Genomic DNA, 22,299 nt, shown 5'->3' on the forward strand with positions numbered 1-22,299 from the left:
AAAAAGGTCACAGGCTAGGCAACCCTTCTGACCCGCAACCACAGCTGGCCTCAGCCAGAGTTGTGGCTGAAAGTGCAGTGCTTGTTGTTATTGCATCAGTACTTGATTGTGTGGAAATCACCATCATAACCTCCTCATCCTCCTCCTTCTCCTCCTCTGTTGAGCTACTGTGCCTCTGGGTGTGTGCCTCTGGGTTCACACCAAGTGGGATCTCCAACCTCATCATCATCTTCTTTGTCATCCCACTCACCACCCTGACAGTCACCCTTCTGTTCCTGCCCTGACATGAAAGTACTGTACACGTGCGCCTCAGGTATCTCAGTCTCATCATCATCACCTCCACCCCTGGGGCTTAACATTTGATGAAGAGGGTCTGGACTTTGCTCGCACCCTACTTGTCAGAAACCCGGATCCAACCTGACAAAGATTTTGTGCATTGGTGCAGATGCTTTCCTCCTCTTGAGTCTGAAACCTTTGTAACAGACCTTTGATGCCCATGGAATAGAATGTGTGAAAAGCTCTGCAGACTCGCTTATCTATGGTTCATCACAGTTAGTTGGAAGTTGGATAGTTGAGATGCGAGGGTAAACATGGGTAATTGGGGTGCCACCTCTGTAGACTGTACTGTGTCTGAAGTTGAGGAGGAAGAGGTGGAGAGGCTACTTGATAAAACACTTAAAACCTACAAGAAATATGAGTGAATAAGCCAAATAACTAAAAATATATTTTTATTAGAACAATCCATAAAAACACATGTGTGCCGCCCCTGTGCCAGCAGCCATCGCTGCTCGGATGCGGACCTTCCGGTGGGTGGCTCGAGGGTCTCCGGACCCGGGGGTCTCGCAGACACGCCGAATAAAATGGGGGACGTAGATGTACAGGCTAGGCCATATTAGGTTTGTGACGCCACCCACGGTGTTTGGTGAGGTGGGACACCACCGCTGCTGTTATGGGGCACCCGGGGTAGATGTTGTGCAGCAAGTTGTTAACCCCTCCGTGGGTAGGGATGGTAGCCCTGAGATCCGGTGCCTGCATACAGGGGGTAGTGACCACAGGGAGTGTCTGTGTACTCACGGTTAAGAAACCACAAATGTCTCTGGTAAACCAAGGAGATGGTGGCCGGTGCCGCGGCCGGTTGCATTCGTGTCCCCCACCCGGTTGGTGGTCTCTATCCTTTTCCTGCATTGTTTTGTGTAAGTTAGACTTCCTAGTGTGAAACGCAGGAGTCCGCTCCCGGCTGGATGTGGCCTAAGGAGCCGTGCCCGCAGACGCTGGCCCGTAGGATCTATGGGCCCTGGTGATAACCTCCTATCCCTATCGGTGGACTGTTGTCTTCTAGGAGGGACTTTGGGTGGGACAGGACCTCCAGTCCTGGCCTCAATCGATGAATTAACCAGCCTCGGTTGGTTCCGGTCCTGGCTTCAGGGTCCGAGTACCCCTCTTTGTGCTCCAGTTTCCGGGTCGGTACCGGCGGGCTACAACCCTGTCCCAGTCCACCTCGGTTCCTCCGAGCCATCTTTCCGGCTCCTGCTGACGGAGACGACCATCTGCCTCCTAGCCAAAGGCACCAAGGCTCCTACCCTGGTACCTGTCATTCAGCTTCAGGCCTGACACACAGGCATGACCTCCTCTCTAACTCAACTCCAGCTTTATCTGACCTTGAACTTCAACTGCTGCTCTTCCCACCCCGGGCTGCCTAGACCCCTGGGTGGGCGTGTCCCAACAGTCTGGTCACGCCCACTGGGGTGTCTGACTGTCCCTAAGGGGGGGGGACTAGGTTTTTCTGGTCGGCTGTGTGTTTCCTAATGAGGGACGGTGTTGTGCAGGGGCCTATCTGTGACTACCTGGTTTTGCCAGGGCGTCACATACCCCCTTGGTTAAATACAGACCATCCGCGGGCTGTCCGACCACCACTGTTTATTGAACTGGAAAGATAAAAGGGTAAAAAAGTTTACAATAATAATAACATTTACAATTACGTATTATATTTTGGTTTCTTCCCTTACGGGAGGCATGTTACTTTAACGTTGCACATATATCAAACCGAGACGGGACAGACCGGGTCCTTCTCAGCTCACCCCCACCCAAACAAACCTAGCCTTGATGCTGCCTCTAAAAACAGGTCAGCACCCCTTTTCCCCAGTTCAGGAAACGGGTTTGGGTGGTGCCCAAACGGGCCGGGAAAAAAGTTCCTTTCCCGGCAGTCTATCTCAGGGGTCCCACGTCCAGGGGGCCCCTGGTCTGGAGAGTAGTCACCGGTTTCCTTGGTGACGGGACCTCGGCCGACTCCACCTCAGACCCTTCCTCCAACCAGCCTCTCCAGAGACTGCAGCATGGTTAGAAGGTGGTCAGGGAATATTTACAAGGCCCAAAAGTTTATGGGTTGGCCTTCAAGTTCTCAGCCATTGTCTTTTTGAACTGTATTTGCTCTTTAAAACGGGAATCACAGACGGTCCCAACGGGCGACTTCAACTTTTTGGTAGCCGGGAACCACTACCTAACATTCTTCTTCTGGTGACAACCTCAGTTGATTGGCATTCATTCATACTCATATTTACACTATAAACAGACACCACTTACTAGTTTGCGGTTTCCCTGTACCTGAGTGGTAGCTGGCCCAAGTTAAGACATGTGGACCTTCTGAGCCCTCTAGGTTCGCAGGGGATCGGTGGGGGAGAGGGAAATACCAATCCCTCCTCCCCCACATCAGGTATGGCTGGCAAAGACCTATGGGGGCGGAGTGTAGGTGCATCCCTGGGCGCTGGTGTTGGCTCGTTGCTGATAGGCTCTTCTGCCTCTCTTTCTTCCAACGGGTTGTGGGAACATGATAACGGAAACAATCACCGCTCCATTCTGCGTAGGCCAATCAGCCGGAAAATCACCCATCACAGGTGATTCATCACAGGTGAATCACCCATCACAGGATCACGCCCTTCTTCGGTTCCGTGTTCTCAGTGTTCGGCGTAGGAGAGGAGGCCTCTTCCAGCATCTTCAGGGGTTCCGGGCACTTCTTCAGGTGGTCCCTGGACACAGTGACCGTAGTCTTTCCCTGATCACGACTGACAAGGTATGTTTTCTGGTCTTCCCAACCAGTTGGTTGGATAACATAAGGAGTCCTTTCCCACTGATCATCCAGCTTATGCATCCTTCTCATTCTCTTCAGCACCACATCTCCAGGTCCAAAGGGGGCAGCCCAGGCCCGTTTGTTCTTGCCTCTCTCTACTCTGGCGTAAGTTCCTTTCTACATATTCCTGAATCTGCCGGTACTGCTTCTGGAGCTTGTCGTCCCAATTGGCAGTAGGGGATATAGTCTCACGCACCTCAACATCCAATTCCAGATCCACCTGCAGCCTCCCAGGTCAGGCCCTCATCAGATATGCAGGCGTGCATTTAGTGGAGCCGCAGGGAATATTATTGTACATGTCTACTAAGTCGGGCAGCTCCAGAGGCAGAGTTTTGAGAAGATTAAGGACCAAGTGATTCATTTTCTCACACATCCCGTTAGTCTGGGCATGGTAGGCTGTGGTCCGGATCTTCTTGCACCCATACAAGTTGCAGAACTCTTGAAAAACTTCTGCCTCAAAGGCCGGGCCCCGATCCGTAAGCACCTTCTCCGGGTAGCCATGCGGCCGGCAGAAGTACGCATGGAAGGCCCTTGCTGCAGTGCGGCCTGTTAAGTCCTTGACAGGGACCACCACCATGAACCGGGAATAGTGGTCTACAATGGTCAGGGCGTACGTATATCCGCTCCGGCTAGGCGTGAGCTTGACATGGTCCAAAGCGACCAGCTCCAATGGCTGGCGAGTGACGATCAGCTGCAGCGGGGCCTTTTGACTGGTTTCGTCCCGTCTTCTCAGCGCACAGGGACCACACTCTCTGCACCAGGCCTCTACAGACTATCATCCCGCTCCAGTAGAAGTGCTCCCTCAGCAGCATTTCCAACTTCTTCCAGCCGAAATGTTCGGCCCCATCGTGATACACCTTCAGGACCATGAGCACGTAGGCCTGTGGCACCACAAGCTGGCGGACTTTCTCGTGTGTCTTCGGGTTGATTAACCCCCTATACAGCTTATCCTGTTGCAAGTAGAGGCGATCTCTTTCTTTCCATAACCGCTGTGCTTCTAAGGGGGCAGTAGGCTCCAACCTGGAAGCATCCTGAGCAATTATCCTTTTGACTAGTCGGACCGTGGGTTCTTGATCCTGCGCCTCTCGCCATCCATGGTGGGGTAATGGGTCAAAACTCGCCTCCTGCTGGGCAACATAAGGTTTTTCGTCCCTCGGCTGATGGAATGCAGACAGCTCAATTTCCTCTAAGCCATCTTCCTCTACCCCTTCGTCAGATAGGTGCGGCATTCGGGACAAGGCATCCGCGTTGGTGTTTTTGCTGCCGGCCCTGTATTTATTGGTGAAGTCGTAATTGGCTAGCCGGGCTATCCATCGTTGCTCCAGGGCTCCCAGCTTTGCCATGTCTAGGTGTGTCAATGGATTGTTGTCCGTATAGGCGGTGAATTTTGCCGATGCCAGGTAATGCTTGAACCTTTCCGTCACCGCCTAGACGAGTGCCAGGAACTCCAACTTGAAAGAGCTGTAATTCTCTTGGTTTCTCTCCTTTGGCCGGAGCTTCCTTCTTGCATAGGCAGTCACCTTCTCACGGCCATCTTTCATCTGAGACAGGACAGCACCCAGGCCTACGTTGCTGGTGTCCGTGTAGAGAATGAACGGGAGACTATAGCCAGGATAGGCCAGAATTTCTTCTCCAGTTAGGGCTGATTTCATTTGCTGAAAGGATTCCTCATGCTTCTCACCCCAGGCAAACGGGGGCCCGGGAGTTATGCCATTCTTGGTCTGTCCCACGAGGAGGTCCTGCATGGGGGCAGCAATTTTGGTGTAACCCTTGATGAAGCGACGGTAGTAACCCACCAGGCCCAGGAACTGCCGCACCTCTTTAACCGTGGTAGGCTGCAGCCAACTCTGTATGGCAGTGATTTTCTTGGGATCCGGGGCCGCTCCTTCGGCACTCACCACATGCCCAAGATACTGCACTCTGGGCTTCAGCAGATAGCACTTAGAGGGTTTCAACTTCATCCCATATTTGGAAAGGGCTTCAAACACTTCTGCGAGGTGTTCCAAATGGGCTTCGTATGTCTTAGAGTAGACGATAAAGTCATCCAGGTACAACAGAACTGTCTCGAAGTTACGATGCCCCAAACAGCTTTCCATGAGCCGCTGGAAGGTTCCTGGGGCGTTGCACAACCCAAAAGGCATACTGTTGAACTCGCAGAGCCCCATCGGGGTGGCAAATGCGGTCTTTTCGTGGTCTTCTTTTGCAACCGACACCTGCCAGTAACCGCTAGTGAGGTCAAGAGTGGAGAAATAGTTAGCTGTCTTCAACACGGCCAACGATTCTTCAATGCGGGGAAGAGGGTACGCATCTTTATGCGTTATCTGATTAATCTTCCGGTAATCCACACACATTCTCATGGTGCCGTCCTTTACCAGGACCAACGGAGCTGTATGACCCCTGCCTCCTTCATGTTCCTCAACATGTCTTTGGCGCACTGGTAATGTGCAGGTGGAATCGGCCTATACCTTTACTTGATAGGTGGATGTGTGCTAGTGGGGATATGATGCTGAACCCCCTTGACCCTCCCGAAATCTAACGGGTGTTTACTGAATTCCTGCTCATACTCTTGCACTACTCGGTACACCCTTAACTGTGATATGTAGGCGTGGATTCGGTGCCGACATGTAACTCCCGCAACCACTCCTCTAGCTGCTTGGGTGGGTTGTCACTACCTGGCTGTATTGTGGTGATACGGGAAGTTGCTGCATGGATGGCGTCTGCGTCTATGGTGAATAATCTAGCAGTGGTGGCGTAGCAGGGTAGCCTAACCTCCTCCTCTCTGCAGTTCATCATTCTCACGGGCACTCGTCCTTTCTTGACATCAATCACCCCTCTGGCTGCCATTACTGTGGGCCAGTGCTCGGAAGGCAGATTTTCCACCACTGCCGGGTAATCCTGTCCCCTGGGACCTACTGCTGCCCTGCACCAAATCATCATTTCACTCCGCGGAGGCACCACTAGAGGCGCTACATCCATCACTCGCACACCACCAATCTCTCCACCTGACATGTTCACCTGTTGCCGCTGCAGGAGGGCCCGGATTTCACGTTGCAGAGCCCTCTGCTGGCCTCCCCCTGCCATGATAGGCAGTTGTTGCAATAGATGCAGCACTTCCCCCATACACTTTTCAATCACGTTGGTCCCCAGGACCATTTTGGGGTTACGGTCACTGGGGTCATTCTGTTCTACAATTAACCCTTGATGTTTCAGCTCCACCCGCCCCACCTTCAAGGTCACCTCCTTGAACCCCACCTGGGTCATGGGGAGTCCATTAGCTGCAATGATGGTCAAACTAGCGTCCGGGGGGGTGAGCTCACTGTCAGACCAGTATTGCTTGTACAGTACATGGGGAATAGTTGTTACCTGCGAGCCGGTGTCAAGAAGGACGTAGGGTCGGGATACCGTCCACGGCAAAGGTGATGATGGGGCGATCTCCAACATACGAATCCCGCCAGTCAGCTGGGCCTTGAGGGTCTATTCCTGAGGATTGGCCCTTGGCCTCAGGGGTTGCTCGTTTAAAGGACACCGGTGGGAGTAGTGACCAGTCTCGTTGCACTTATAGCAGATGGGTGGTCCATACCGGCTGTTGTTGTTCCTCCTCCGCTGCATCCACTGGACATCCCCTGGGCTGTCGGTGAGCTATATCTTCTCTGCTGGCTTGGCTTTCGATGGTAGCTGTAAGGCAGCGAGGAACCTAGCGACGTCATCACTCAGGCGCTGGACTTGTGACAACAGGTCCTTCGGAGCCCCGGCTGCTGATGCCGGAGTCAGCAGGGCCGACAAGGGGGCTGCTACTGAGACGGGAGCGGTGTCAGCTGGCCAATATAGCGGGTCGGGGGCACCAGCATCGACCGCCTGTAGTGCTTTAATGGCACGGTCTGCGTGCTCCAGAGACCACAGGAGAAGTTGTTTGCGATCTTCGGTGTACCCTAGCCCCTGCAGGAACTGCTCCACCAGCATTTTGTTGCTCTCAGCTTCAGTGATAGGGTCCACCTGCTTCAATGTGCGTAGGGCCGTCTGTAGCCTTAAGGCGTAGTCCCGGATACTATCCTGCGGGCACTGGTGGCAGTTATAAAATTGCATCCGTAGCTCCACTTCAGTGCGGGTTTCAAAAGCAACCTGCTGCTTATCAAAGATGGTGGTTACCGAGACCCGGTCGGCGTCTGCTCAAGTCTCCACCTCCTGCTCAGCGGGGTCGGTCAGCTGCCCGAGTACCACAGCTGCACGCTGCTTGCCCGTCATGGCATACAAATCAAGGATGGTGCAGATTTTCTTCCTGAACATCTGCAGGGCATTGGGCTTCCCATCGTACTGGGGTAGCCAGGCATCTCCGGGCACGTATGGCAAGGAGATCGGAATCACCTGGGTGACCACTAGGGCCACGGCTCCCCCCACTCCTGTGACCGGAGCGAGAGCCGTCACATTTCCGTCATCAGCTACAACTGCCGCTCCGGCGGTGGCACCACTCCTTCATCTGGGTTAGGCGCAGACATCTTCCCGCTGCTCCCCCTTGGTCTTTTGCCAGCACTTCTTTTTCTTGCTGGTAAGTTTCGTTTTTCAACTTCCGGCTCACTTTCCGGCTACGTTCCCACAGGGCGGGGATTCGGCTTTCGCGCCCTTTTCTCGGGGAAGAAGACGCTGAATGGCAGTTTTCGCGCCCAAAAATAGCGACTTCTGAAAATTTTGCAACAGATCACCGCTTACTGTCCAATACAAGGCGCACTTCCACAAGGTAAGTGGATGGGTAAGTATCCTGTTGATGACGCCAAGTTTCAGGGTGTGCCGCCCCTGTGCCAGCAGCCGTTGCTGCTCGGATCTGGACCTTCCGGTGGGTGGCTCGAGGGTCTCCAGACCCGGGGGTCTCGCGGACATGCTGAATAAAATGGGGGACGTAGATGCACGGGCTAGGCCGTATTAGGTTCGTGACGCCACCCACGGTGTGTGGTGAGGTGGGACACCACCGCTGCTGTTATGGGGCACCCGGGGGAGATGTTGTGCAGCAAGTTGTTAACCCCTCCGTGGGTAGGGATGGTAACCCCGGGACCCGGTGCCTCCATACAGGGGGTAGCGACCACAGGGAGTGTCTGTGTACTCACGGTTAAGAAACCACACAAGTCTCTAGTAAACCAAGGTGATGGGGCCGGAGCCGCGGCTGGTTGCATTCGTGTCCCACACCCGGTTGGTAGTCTCTATCCTTTTCCTGCACTGTTTTGTGTAAGTTAGACTTCCTAGTGTGAAACTCAGGAGTCCGCTCCCGGCTGGATGTGGCCTAAGGTGCCGTGCCTGCAGACGCTGGCCCGTGGGATCTATGGGCCCTGGTGGTGACCTCCTATCCCTATCGGTGGGCTGTTGTCTTCTATGAGGGACTTTGGGTGGGACAGGACCTCTAGTGCTGGCCTCAATCGGTGAATTAACCAGCCCCGGTTGGTTCCGGTCCTGGCTTCAGGGTCCGAGTACCCCCCTTTGTGCTCCGGTTTCCAGGTCGGTTCCCCGTGTCAGTACCGGTGGACTACAACCCTGTCCCGGTCCACCTCGGTTCCACCTCGCCATCTTCCCGACTCCTGCTGACGGAGACAACCGTCTGCCTCCCAGCCAAAGGCACCAGGGCTCCTACCATGGTACCTGTCAGTCAACTTCAGGCCTGACACACAGGCCTGACCTCCTCTCTGACTCAACTACAGCTTAATCTGACCTTGAACTTCAACTGCTGCTCTTCCCACCCCGGGCTGCCTAGACCCCTGGGTGGGCGTGTCCCAACCGCCTGGTCATGCCCACTGGTATTTCTGACTGTCCCTAAGGGGGTGACTAGGTTTTTCTGGTCGGCTGTGTGTTTCCTAATGAGGGACAGTGCTGTGCGAGGGTCTATCTGTGACTACCTTGTTTTGCCAGGGCATCACACATGCTTAAAAACATGAGGTCACTAGTAGATCGCCTCAGGTAGTCAAAAACAAGTTTTTTATGAAATGCATTGTGCAAAAAAATGGTATGTGAAAAAAAAAATGGTTGTCAAGGGGCCTAGAAACAAAGGCTGAAGAAAAACTTCATAAGTGAAAAGATGAATAATTCATATAAACAATTAATAATAATGACTACTCAGGAAAAAGCACATATATTGTGTAAGATCATAATACACAATCGATGTCCGTAAGCAAGTAGATAAGGAAATAACCTAAAGTAAGGAGTACTTCTCACATAGCGAGATCGCTAGCGAGATCGCTGCTGAGTCACGGTTTTTGTGACGCACCAGTGACCTCATTAGCGATCTCGCTGTGTGTGACACTGAGCAGCGATCTGGCCCCTGCTGTGAAATCGCTGCCTGTTACACACAGTGCTGGTTCATTTTTTTGGACGTTGCTCTCCCGCTGTGAAGCAAACATCGCTGTGTTTGACAGCGAGAGAGCAACGATCTAAATGTGCAGGCAGCAGGGAGTCGGCTTCTGACAGCTGGGGAGGCTGGTAACTAAGGTATACATCGGGTAACCAAGCGAAGGGCTTTGCGTGGTTACCCGATATTTACCTTGGTTACTAGCCTCCGCCGCTCTCAGGCTGCCAGCGCTGGCTCCCTGCTCCCAGCACACGTAGCTGGAGTACACATCAAGTAAATAAGCAAAGAAGTTTGCTTATTAACCCCTTCAGCCCCCAGCCTGTTTTCACCTTAAAGACCCGGCCATTTTTTGCAATTTTGACCAGTGTCACTTTGACAGGTTATAACTCTGGAACACTTCAACGGATCCTGGCGATTCTGAGATTGTTTTTTCGTGACATATTGTACTTCATGTCAGTGGTAAATTTAGGCCGATATGTTTTGCGTTTATTTGTGAAAAGTTCGGAAATTTGGCGAAAATTTTGAAAATTTTGCAATTTTCAAAATTTGAAATTTTATGCCCATAAATCTGAGAGATATGTCACACAAAATAATTACTAAATAACATTTCCCACATGTCTACTTTACACCAGCGCAATTTTTGAAAAAAAAAAAATTTCCGTTAGGAAGTTAGAAGGGTTCAAAGTTCATCACCAATTTCTTATTTTTCCAACAAAATCTACAAAAAAAAATTTTTTTAGGTACCACATCACATTTGGAGTGATTTGAGAAACCTAGGCGACAGAAAATACCCAAAAGTGACCCAATTCTAAAATCTGCACCCCTCACTCTGCTCAAAACCACATCCAAAAAGTTTATTAACCCTTTAGGAGCTTCACAGCAACCAAAGCAATGTAGACGAAAAAATGAAAATTTTACTTTTTTAACACAAAAATGTTACTTTAGCCATAAAAATTAGTATTTTCACAAGGGTATCAGGAAAAATGCATCATAAAATGTATCGTGCATTTTCTCCTGAGTACGCAGATAACCCATATGTGGTGGTAATCAAATGTTTGGGCACACAGCAGGACTCGGAAGGCAAGGAGAGCCATTTGAATTTTTGAGTGCAAAATTAGCTGCACTCATTAGCGGACACCATGTCGGGTTTGAAGACTCCCTGAGGTGCCTAAACAATGGAGTTCCCCCACAAATGACCCCATTTTGGAAACTAGAGCCCTCAAATATTTTTTCTAGATGTTTGATGTGCACTTTGAACCCCTGGGGGCTTCACAGAAGTTTATAACGTTGAGCCGTGAAAAGAAAAAAAAATTTTTTTACCACAAAACTGTTGCTTCAACCAGGTAGCTTTTTTATCACAAGGGTATCAGGAAAAAATGCACCATAAAATGTATTGTGCATTTTCTCCTGAGTACGCAGATACCCCATATGTGGTGGTAATCAAATGTTTGGGCACACAGCAGGACTCGGAAGGCAAGGAGCGCCATTTGAATTTTTGAGTGCAAAATTAGCTGCACTCAATAGCGGACGCCATGTCGGGTTTGAAGACTCCCTGAGGTGCCTAAACAATGGAGTTCCCCCACAAATGACCCCATTTTGGAAACTAGAGCCCTCAAATATTTTTTCTAGATGTTTGATGTGCACTTTGAACCCCTGGGGGCTTCACAGAAGTTTATAACGTTGAGCCGTGAAAAGAAAAAAAAATTTTTTTACCACAAAACTGTTGCTTCAACCAGGTAGCTTTTTTTATCACAAAGATATCAGGAAAAAATGCACCATGAAATGTATTGTGCATTTTCTCCTGAGTACGCAGATACCCCATATGTGGTGGAAATCAAATGTTTGGGCGCACGGCAGGACTCGGAAGGCAAGGAGCGCCATTTCACAGCAAAATTGGTTGGAATTATTAGCGGACGCCATGTTGCGTTTGGAGACCCCCCTGAAGTGCCTAAACAATGGAGCTCCCCCACAATTGACCCCATTTTGGAAACTAGACCCCTCATGGAATTCATCTAGCTGTTTAGTGAGCACTTTGAACCCCTGGAGGCTTCACAAACGTTTGTAATGTTCAGCCGTGAAAAAATTTTATTCTTTTTTTTACCACAAAATTGTTTTTTCAAACAAGTAGCTTTTTTTTCCACAAGGGTATCAGGAAAAAATGCACCATAAAATGTATTGTGCAATTTCTCCTGAGTACGACGATACCTCATATGTGGTGGAAATCAATTGTTTGGGCGTACGGCGGGGCTCAGAAGAGAAGGAGCGCCATTTCACAGTAAAATTGATTGGAATTATTAGCAGACGCCATGTTTCATTTGGAGACCCCCTGAGGTGCCTAAACAATGGAGCTCCCCCACATGTGATCCCATTTTGGAAACTAGACCCCCCCCCATACAAAAAAAATTAGTTTGGTGAAATAAAAATTACAGACATTAGTAAAAAAAAAAAAAAAATGAGCGCCTGCCACTAAGACCAGTGCCAAACGTGAGAGCAATGCACGAGTCTCGCATCGCATCATCCACTGCAGTCTGGAAGTGAGCAACTGCGCTGGATAATGCGATGCAAGAGGGCGGGGCGGCAGATGAGAAAGGGCGCAGCGGATGGAAGATGGGAAAGGGCGCAGCGGGTGGAGGAGCGGCAGAGGATGGGAAAGGGCGCAGAGGATGGATGATGGGAAATGGCGCAGCGGATGGAGGAGCGGCAGAGGATGGGGGGGGAGGTGAGATGGGGATACCTACCTTACAGGATGGATCTAGGCAGCAGGATCACAGCAGACAGAAGAGGCAGCAGATGAAGGAGGCAACAGATCGAGGAGGGTGAGAGGGGGCAGTAGATGGAAAATGGGAGAGAGCAGGCAGCAGATCGGGGAGGGGGGCAGAGTCTGATGGGAGAGAGAGATGGCACATGGAGGAGGGGGGGCCCCGGGGGGAGGGTGGCTTGCAGCACATGTGGGGGGAGGGTGGCTTGCAGCACATGTGGGGGGAGGGTGGCTTGCAGCACATGTGGGGGGAGGGTGGCTGGCTTGCAGCACATGTGGGGGAAGGGTGGCTTGCAGCACATGTGCTGCAAGCCAGCCACCCTCCCCCCACATGTGCTGCAAGCCAGCCACCCTCCCCCACATGTGCTGCAAGCCAGCCACCCTCCCCCCACATGTGCTGCAAGCCAGCCACCCTCCCCCCACATGTGCTGCAAGCCAGCCACCCTCCCCCCACATGTGCTGCAAGCCACCCTCCCCCCACATGGGGGGAGGGTGTCTTGCAGCACATAGAGGGATAGGAGGTGTGGCGATGGGGCAGCCGATGAAGGAGGAGGCGGCGGCCGCCGATCGGGAACAGTGGGGGCCGATTCGGGGGCAGCAGCGGCTGAAAAAGGTGGGTGCGACGGCGGCGGGGACAGTGGCGAGCATGGCGGCGGGGACAGCGGTGGATCGGGAGCGGAGGCGGGGACAGCGGTGGAGCGGGAGCATGGCGCCGGGGACAGCGGTGGAGCGGGAGCAGCGGTGGGGACAGTGGTGCATCGGGAGCAGTGGCGGAGACAGCGGTGCATCGGGAGCAGCGGCGGGGACAGCGGTGCATCGGGAGCAGCGGCGGGGCTATCGGAGACAGCGGCGGGGACAGCGGTGCATCGGGAGCAGCGGCGGGGACAGCGGTGCATCGGGAGCAGTGGCGGGGACAGCGGTGCATCGGGAGCAGCGGCGGGAACAGCGGTGCATCGGGAGCAGAGGCGGGGACAGTGGTGCATCGGGAGCAGCGGCGGGGACAGCGGTGCATCGGGAGCAGCGGCGGGGCGATCGGAGACAGCGGCGGGGACAGCGGTGGATCGGGAGCAGCGGCGGGGCGATCGGGGACAGGGGCGGGCTGCGGGGACAGCAACTTACCGCTCTCCTCGGCTTCCAGGGACGGTCACAGGCCGCAGATCCACATTGATTGGAGAGAGCGGTCACAAGACCGGTCTCTCCAATCAGAGCTGGGGGCGGGTGAAGCATCGATCACCCAGCTCCAGCCAATGGCCAGTGCTACAGCAGCACTGATCAGGGCTGGATTTCAATGTTCCAGCCATTTTCAATGGCTGGAACATTACAGTGGCTGTAATTGGCTGAGCGGCGTTCGTCAGCCAATCACAGCCTCTGTAGGTTCGGGGAGGAGGCACCACCCCTCCTGAGGTCAGGCAGAGGTCCCCTCCTTCCCGAATCTACCGTTTAATTAAACAAATTTCACTCCCCGGGGCTCCGGGACCGCGATTTCGCCATGACATACTGAGTACGTCATGGGTCGTTTAGCACCATGTCATCATGACGTACTCAGTACGTCAAAGGTCGTTAATGGATTAACCCAATGTGTACTCTGGCTAGGAGTACAGGGAGCCATTGCTAAGCGGTGTGTGCTGGTAACCAAGGTAAATATCGGGTAACCAAGCTTGGTTACCCAATATTTACCTTAGTTACCAAGCGCAGCGTCACTTCCACGCGTCGCTGCTGGCTGGGGGCTGGTCACTGGTCGCTGGTGAGATCTGCTTGATTGACAGCTCACCAGCGACCATGTAGCGACGCACCAGCGATACTGACCATGTCAGATCGCTGGTGGGATCGCTGGAGCATCGCTAAAGTCTACTTTAGGTTATTTCCTTATCTACTTGCTTACGGACATCGATTGTTTATTATCATCTTACACAATATATGTGTTTTTTCCTGAGCCGTCATCATTATTAATTGTTTATATGAATTATTCATCTTTCCACGTATGAAGTTTTTCTTCAGCCTTTAGCCCCCGTCACATTTAACGACTTACCAGCGATCCCGAAAACGATGTGACCTGATAAGGATCGCTGGTAAGTCACTGGGAGTTCGCTGGTGAGATATCACACTGTCAGATTTTACCAACGATGCAGTAACGATCAGCGACCTGTATAACGATCTCGGCGGGCATTTGCACCATGTTAGGAGGGCGTTGGTGGGTGTCAAACATAGTGATGTGTCCTGCCCAGCAGGACATCGCCTTTGAAGAAAATGGTCCCAACCATTCATCAACGACTAGCGATCTCACAGCAGGGGCCTGATCGCTGGTAGGTGACACACATAACAAGATCGCTGCTGCGTCATGGAAACGGTGATAAAGCAACGATCTCGTTAGCGATCTCGTTGTGTGTGACGGGGCCTTTTGATTTTAGGCCCCTTGACAACCAGTTTTTTTTCACTCATACAATTTTTTTGCACTATGCATTTCATAAAAAACCTGTTTTTAACTACCTGAGGCTATCTGCTAGTGACCTCATGTTTGTATGCATGTATGTTTTTATGGATTGTTCTAATAAAGATATATTTTTAGTTATTTGGCTTATTCACTCGTATTTCTTGTAGGTTTTGTGTCATTTATGAGTAGTAGCCACTTATTTATGATTTCCTTGGTCTAGTGTAGGATTTTGATAAAACACTTGCTAGATACTGTACCACATGCTCATTCTGGCCCTCATCTCCAAATTGCACACCGGTGTGGCTGACAAAGAGAGTGTGGTAGCCTGCCCAGTAACATAACAGTTGTGTTTGCCTCAGGGCTGTGGAGTCGAAGTCGTGGAGTCGGAGTCGGAGCTCATTTTGGTGGAGTCGGAGTCGGTATAAAATGCACTGACTCCGACTCCTAAAATAAATAATAAATTGGGGACAGTAGTGCAATGCAGAATGTACTGAATATTTTTTCATAGGAATTTGGGAAAGTTATGAAATGTCCTATAAATGGCTGTTCTATTACGGATCTAAAGGCCGCTTTACACGCTGCGATATCGTGACCGATATCGCTAGCGTGGGTACCCGCCCCCATCGGTTGTGTGACATGGGCAAATCGCTGTCCATGGCGCACAACATCGCCCAGACCCGTCACACTACTTACCTGTCCTGCGACGTCGCTGTGACCGGCGAAATGCCTCCTTTCTAAGAGGGCGGTTCATTCAGCGTCACAGCGACGTCACAGCGACGTCATAGCTGCATCACTGTACCACCACCCAATAGAAGCGGAGGGGCGGAGATGAGCGGGACGAACATCCCACCTACCTCCTTCCTTCCGCATTGCGGGCGGAAGGTAGGTAAGGAGAGGTTCCTCGTTCCTGCGGTGTCACATGTACTGATGTGTGCTGCCGCAGGAACGAGGAACAACTTCGTTACTGCTGCAGCAACGATATTTGAGAATGGACCCCCATGTCACCGATGAGCGATTTGGCACGCTTTTGTAACGATGCAAAATCGTTCATAGGTGTCACACACAACGAGATCGCTACAGCGACCGGATGTGGGTCACAAAATCCGTGACCCCAATGAGATCGCTGTAGCGATCTCGTAGCAAGCCCGCTTAAGGCTACATTCACACACAGCATTTTTGCTGCGTTTTTTGAGGATACGTTTGTCAGCTGCAAAAGCAGATCAGCTTTTTAAAAAACCACATCACCTGAAAGGTTTTTGCGCTCATAAATAATGCTTTCAATAGCAAAAGCAGATTATAAAACCGCCACAAGCTGATATGCTCATTTTTTGTGAGGATCTGTTTTTGAGCACAAAAACGGTTCCTCACAAAACGATGTGTCTGAATGTCCTATCTTGAAACCCATTGCCTTTGCTGGGATGCCCAGAGTCACTGCATTTCACTGAATTATTTTGCCATCAACGTTCGATATGTTTGAGACAAGAAAGAAATTGTTACCAAGACACTGACAGTAAAAGATACTAAAGCTCATCACACCAGCCAGTTTCTCCAGGCCTTAGTGGAAAAAGTTCTGCAAGATTACAAACTCAAAAAAAGAACAGGTTCTTGCTATTGTAACGGACAATGCTTCAAACATGATAAGTACAATTAAACTGATGAATGAGAGTAATGAACAACAGCTAGAAGTAAATTTAGGATTCAGTATGTGTGAGATGGAGCCACAGTGCTGTTCATGTAACTGAGGAATAAACAGATATTACAACAGAAGAACAGCAAAATGATATTTTAGGATTAGATGATCTTGTTGAAGCTGCTTCAACACACTTTCAAATTCATCACATGCGCTGTGTTGTGCACATGCTGCAGCTGGCAATAAGAGATAGTCTGCAAGAGGGACCTTGATTTCTCACATCTGGCTTTTCGCCGGTTTGGCGGATGCGGCGCACTCCAGTACAGTGTATACAATACAGTGGCAGCGCGACAAACGCCGGTCACATGCTGTCATGTGACCTGGAAGTTGCGGCGCTGCCACTGTACGGTATCGTACTGTACTAGCGTGCGCCGCATCCGCCAAACCGGCGAAAAGCTGGATGTGTGAAACTGGGTGGACATGCTGGAAATCTGATTGGAAAAGTGAGGAAATTGGTTATTGCCACCAGAACCCCTAAAATTGATTCCATCTTGAAGAGATGGGCTGGGAAAGGGGCAATTGTTGATCAAGCCACTCAGTGAGGCAGCACTTATTTAATGACTAAGCGATTGCTTGAACTAAAATAATTTCTTATAGATATGGTGAATCCTCAAGTAACCTTAAATGAAGGTCAATGGACACAGGTGGCTGAATTGAAGGAATTGCTTAATCACCCATTTACCGTGACTAAAAAATTACAAGCTGAGGATTTCACTCCTGGCATTTTCATAAGGGAGTGGAATAACTTTCTATTTTGCCTGTCCCAAAGAGGAGGTTTAATCCCAGATGGCATTTCTGCTTCAATGAAATGGAGAGAGACACAGCTATTGGAAAATAAAATTCTTCTGGCAGCTGTTTATGTGGACCCAAGACATCATATACTGATTGATGATCAACAGCTTACTAAAGGAAAATAAGCTTTGAGTGAGGAGCAGTTAGGATGAGGGCTACAGGACTGCCAGGCAGAAGAGGACTTGGGGCCTGACAGTGCTACTGCTGCCATATCTTCATCCTCATCAGATGAGGAGTTTAACTTTGACAAATATTTGGATGACATGAAGCAGGCAAAGCGTTGCTGCAAGGAAAAAGATTTCACTCCATCTCCTATAACAAGCAGATTGACCAGATTTCAGTAAAATGTTTCACTTTCTCTCAAAGAAATAGAAAAATTCAACCATTCATCAAAACTGACTGTGCATGAGGCAATTCCTTTATTCCCGGAAATTGTTAGAGATGTTGCCGATGTGGTTACGGCTTTGCCTCCAACCCAAGTTACTGTAGAGAGGTTGTTTTCTAGCCTTAAAATTATTAGGTCAGATTTGACGTCATCTGCGAAGGAGGATCTAATGGAGGCAATTCTATTTCTTAGAACAAATTCATAGACTGCACAAATGTTATTTAGTATGTTTTTGTTGAAAACTGTTTTTTGCCACATAACACTATGTAATACACTATGTAACACTTTGTAAGTGGCAAAAAACAGTTTTCAACAAAAACATACAAAATAATAACATTTAGTATATTGCTTATATTTAAGTGAAAAATGTATTGTAGTGCAATGTGAACATCAGACATTTAATCATTTTTATGATACAATAATCAAGATATTTAGATAGAACATAAAATATATTTATTGGAATACAACTTTAGAACACAAAAAACTGTAATAAATTGTAAATATGTAATACAATATGTAATATATACACAAGATATATATGTAATCTACTGTATATTACATAGTGTATTACATATTTACAATTTATTACAGTTTTTTGTGTTCTAAAGTTGTATTCCAATAAATATATTTTATGTTCTATCTAAATATCTTGATTATTGTATAATAAAAATGATTAAATGTCTGATGTTCACATTGTACTACAATAAATTTTTCACTTAACTATAAGCAATATTTGTGGGAGTCGGAGTCGAAGTCGGTGCAAGAGGAATTGAGGAGTCGGAGTAGGAGTCAAAGGTTTGGATTACCGACTCCACAGCCCTAGTTTGCCTAGGATGATTCGGTGTTTGTTCAGTAGAGATTTTAGGAAACTTGGTATCTACCCCACGTACACCTCGACCACCACGCTTATTCCTCCTTCCACCACCACCTCGGCCTATCTCATTCATGTTTTTGTGCCTTATTTCAAAGCCCAACTAGCACTTTCTAGTTGGAGTACTCTTTGTGCACTATTTCACAGCACAACTATCACTTTATTGCTGGAGCACCAATTGTGCAGTGCTTCAAAGCCCAACTAGCACTTTCTAGCTGGAGCACTAATTGTGCACTATTTCAAAGCACAAGTAGCACTTTCTAGCTGTAGCACTAATTGTGCAGTATTTCAAAGCACAAGTACCACTTTGGAGCATGCGCAGCAGTGTACTAGATGATGACATGCTGTTTTGTGACACAGACACAACTAAGTTCCCTACACTGCACTTCTCTATTGTACAATATCATTCTTCTATCTATCTCTCTCAACTACCTGTGATTAAACCTATAATTAAGCTGTCTAACATCTGCACCTTCCTTAAGCTTTATCAATCACAAAATGGCACCAACGCCACATGTCTGCATTTTAAATGCAGAGGAACATGTGACAGCCAATGACACAAGCCCTTGTGTCTGTAAGTTGTGGATGTTCTCTGTGCCCTGATTGACTGCAGGGAACATCCACACATAAAGTTAAGAAAAAAAAGAAAAAAAGCTGCCACTCCTCTGATCTCTCCCCTTATAAAATACATCCCCCACTCATCAAACAACACCACTACAGTAGCCAAAGTAATATTAAAATATTAGAAAAGCCTCGAACATGTACCAATCCAAAACAAATATTTGCATTTTTTGGGCAAATGTTCGGATTCCCGATCATGGACCGATCAAAACCGCTCATCTCTATTCTTGATGATTCCATGCTTCTAAAGGTACCGTCACACTTAAGCTGGTGTCACACATAACGACGACGACAACGACGTCGCTGCAACGTCACCATATTCTGTGACGTTGCAGCGACCATAGATGATCGTTAGTAAGCTGTCAAACATGCTAAATAAAGCAGCGACGAAGCAGAGATCATAGCGACGTCGACGGTCGTTGTGTGGTTTCAGACATGTCATTGCACGACGAGTCAGAGGTGTGGTTTTAACCCCTAGATACGGTTTGCGTTATCTCTTTTCACGCCCCTCTGTTCCTATTGGTGATCGCTACAGCGCTTTGCGTTGTCTTTCTTCACGCCCCTCTGTTCCGATTGGTCATCACTACAGCGTCGCCTGATTGGGTGACCGTATCAAACAAAAGACGACGCAGTAGCGCTTCCATTCACTCTACCTGAGCTTTTTCAGAACGCAGTTTGTTGCAGTGATTTTTTCAATTTGTTGATTTCGTCTTGGATTTTTAATATTCTCCTGACTTAAAGGTAAGTAATTTTTTTAGGCAGTATTATACCAATATTCTAGTACATCGTGACATTAATATAGCAACTGTATTCTTGTATATTGTGGCAGTATTATAGTTATATTTAGTTATATTTATCTATGTACATAGGGGGAAGTATTATAGCTTTTCTATTCCTGACGTTATATATTCAATACCGCTGTACATATAGTTATGTTCTTGTACATAGGGGCAGTATTATAGTAGTTATATTCTTGTATATAGAGGCAGTATTATAGTAGTTATATTCTTGTACATAGGGGCAGTATTATAGTAGTTATATTCTTGTATATAGGGGCAGTAATATAGTAGTTATATTCTTGTATATAGGGAGCAGTATTATAGTAGTTATATTCTTGTACATAGGGGCAGTAATATAGTAGTTATATTCTTGTATATAGGGGCAGTATTATAGTAGTTATATTCTTGTATATAGGGGCAGTATTATAGTAGTTATATTCTTGTATATAGGGACAGTAATATAGTAGTTATATTCTTGTATATAGGGAGCAGTATTATAGTAGTTATATTCTTGTACATAGGGGCAGTAATATAGTAGTTATATTCTTGTATATAGGGGCAGTATTATAGTAGTTATATTCTTGTATATAGGGACAGTAATATAGTAGTTATATTCTTGTATATAGGGAGCAGTATTATAGTAGTTATATTCTTGTACATAGGGGCAGTATTATAGTAGTTATATTCTTATACATAGGAGCAGTATTATAGTAGTTATATTCTTGTACATAGGGGCAGTATTATAGTAGTTATATTCTTGTACATAGGGGCAGTATTATAGTAGTTATATTCTTGTACATAGGGGCAGTATTATAGTAGTTAAATTCTTGTACATAGGGGCAGTATTATAGTAGTTAAATTCTTGTATATAGGGGGCAGTATGATAGTAGTTATATTCTTGTACATAGGGGGCCGTATTATAGTAGTTATATTATTGGACATAGGAGCAGTATTAAAGTAGTTGTACATAGGTGGCAGTATTATAGCAGCTATATTCTTGTGCTTAGTTTATAACAATTTAGTAATACATTAATTTCCTTTTTTTTCAGATGTCTTCCAACAAACAAGAATTCATAAGGGAGGTGATTGAGATGTATCGATCCCTGCCTTGTTTGTGGAAGATAAAGTCTGTCGATTACAGCAATCGATACAAGAAAAAGCAGGCCTATGAGCAGCTTATTGAACTGTTCCAGAGGCATAACCCTACGGAGACCATTACGACAGAGATTGTGCGAAAGAAAATCCAGGGTCTTCGCACCGTTTATAAAAAGGAACTAAATAAGGTGGAAAAGGCCAGCAAATCTGGTGCCGGAACGGAGGAACTTTACGTTCCAAAGCTTTGGTACTACGATTTGCTGGCCTTCATAAGAGACCAAGAGGTACCACGGACAATAACATCGCTGTCCTTGGGTCCGGGAACACAGCCTGAGGTCCGGTCTGACACCACAGTTGGAGATGTAAGTACCTTTGTGAAACTTTTGATGTACATGGCATTATTTAATTGAAAATAGTTACTACGGTTTTCTATGATTACTGTTGCAGATTTCAAAATGTATCCCTTCCAGTTCAGATAAGTATACTCCTTTGCTAGTTTCTCCACACTCTATTTTCATACCATGTAATGACATTTCATATCTTGTAGTACTAGTCTGCCCCTCCCATTAGTTTCCAGTGCATGTGTATCCCTGTGCCTGCTGCTCATGATATCTGATTTTAACATCATTTTTATTGTTCCGCAGGATCGTTGTGAAGCTGGGCCAATAGTGACAGGTGGTGATGATGAAATTGCCGGGACTTCCGAGGAGACCGCAGAAGCTCCATTACCGCGGCGGATCTCCTCGACCCGTAAGAGGCAGCCGAACAACTCATCTTCAACAGACCTTATGGATATGGCGAAGAAAATCCTGGATCAGCACAGCAGACCATCCATTTGCGGATTTGCCCAGCTTACGGATGAAAGACTCCGTAAGCTGGATGACAAACAAAGAGTTCATGTCGAAAGGGTCATGCTGGAGGCCCTCAACAAGGCGGCAGAGGGGAAACTGACAGACTCCTCAAAAGTGTGTGACGTAGAACATCGACAACAGTCTTCATGGGATCAAGTGCCATGGATGAGGATGGAGCCTCCACCACACCTCCAGCATGACCCCCCCGCACAGTATCCCATGTTCCCCCCAACGAACCAATTTTTCAGCCCACAGAGGCAACATTTAAATGACTCGAATAAGCAATACCAAAATTTATAGTTTTTGTTTTTTGTTATAATATTTATGCTGTTTTTGTTGTTGTTTAAGCAATGTTAGGGAATTGTAATAAAAAATGTCTTTGATTTCAAACTTTTGTACAGCTTTCATGAATTCTGCATAACATTATTCACGGGGTAAAGGGTTGGGTGGAGGTCAAGGTCGCCATCATGGCACAACGCTACAGATGCACATATATAATGTGTGTGTGTGGGTGTTTTTTTATTTTTCTTAAATAAGAATGTTTTTGTGGGTTCTTTGTTTTAAAGCTGTGGTGGGG

The 22,299-nt window shown here is 48.1% G+C and overlaps 1 protein-coding gene across 1 annotated transcript; it reads left to right on the forward strand.

Moving 5' to 3' along the window:
• The first annotated feature begins 5,130 nt into the window (after window positions 1–5,130).
• Window positions 5,131–22,077, forward strand: LOC142289730 (uncharacterized). The gene is made up of 3 exons (XM_075333659.1): window positions 5,131–5,172; window positions 20,826–21,233; window positions 21,516–22,077. Exons 1-3 carry the CDS (start codon window positions 5,131–5,133, stop codon window positions 22,020–22,022), a joined length of 957 nt encoding a protein of 318 aa, XP_075189774.1. The 3' UTR covers window positions 22,023–22,077.
• The last annotated feature ends 222 nt before the right edge of the window (window positions 22,078–22,299 follow it).

The sequence above is a fragment of the Anomaloglossus baeobatrachus genome, chromosome 2, assembly GCF_048569485.1.
Source record: "Anomaloglossus baeobatrachus isolate aAnoBae1 chromosome 2, aAnoBae1.hap1, whole genome shotgun sequence".
Lineage (NCBI taxonomy): Eukaryota > Metazoa > Chordata > Amphibia > Anura > Aromobatidae > Anomaloglossus > Anomaloglossus baeobatrachus.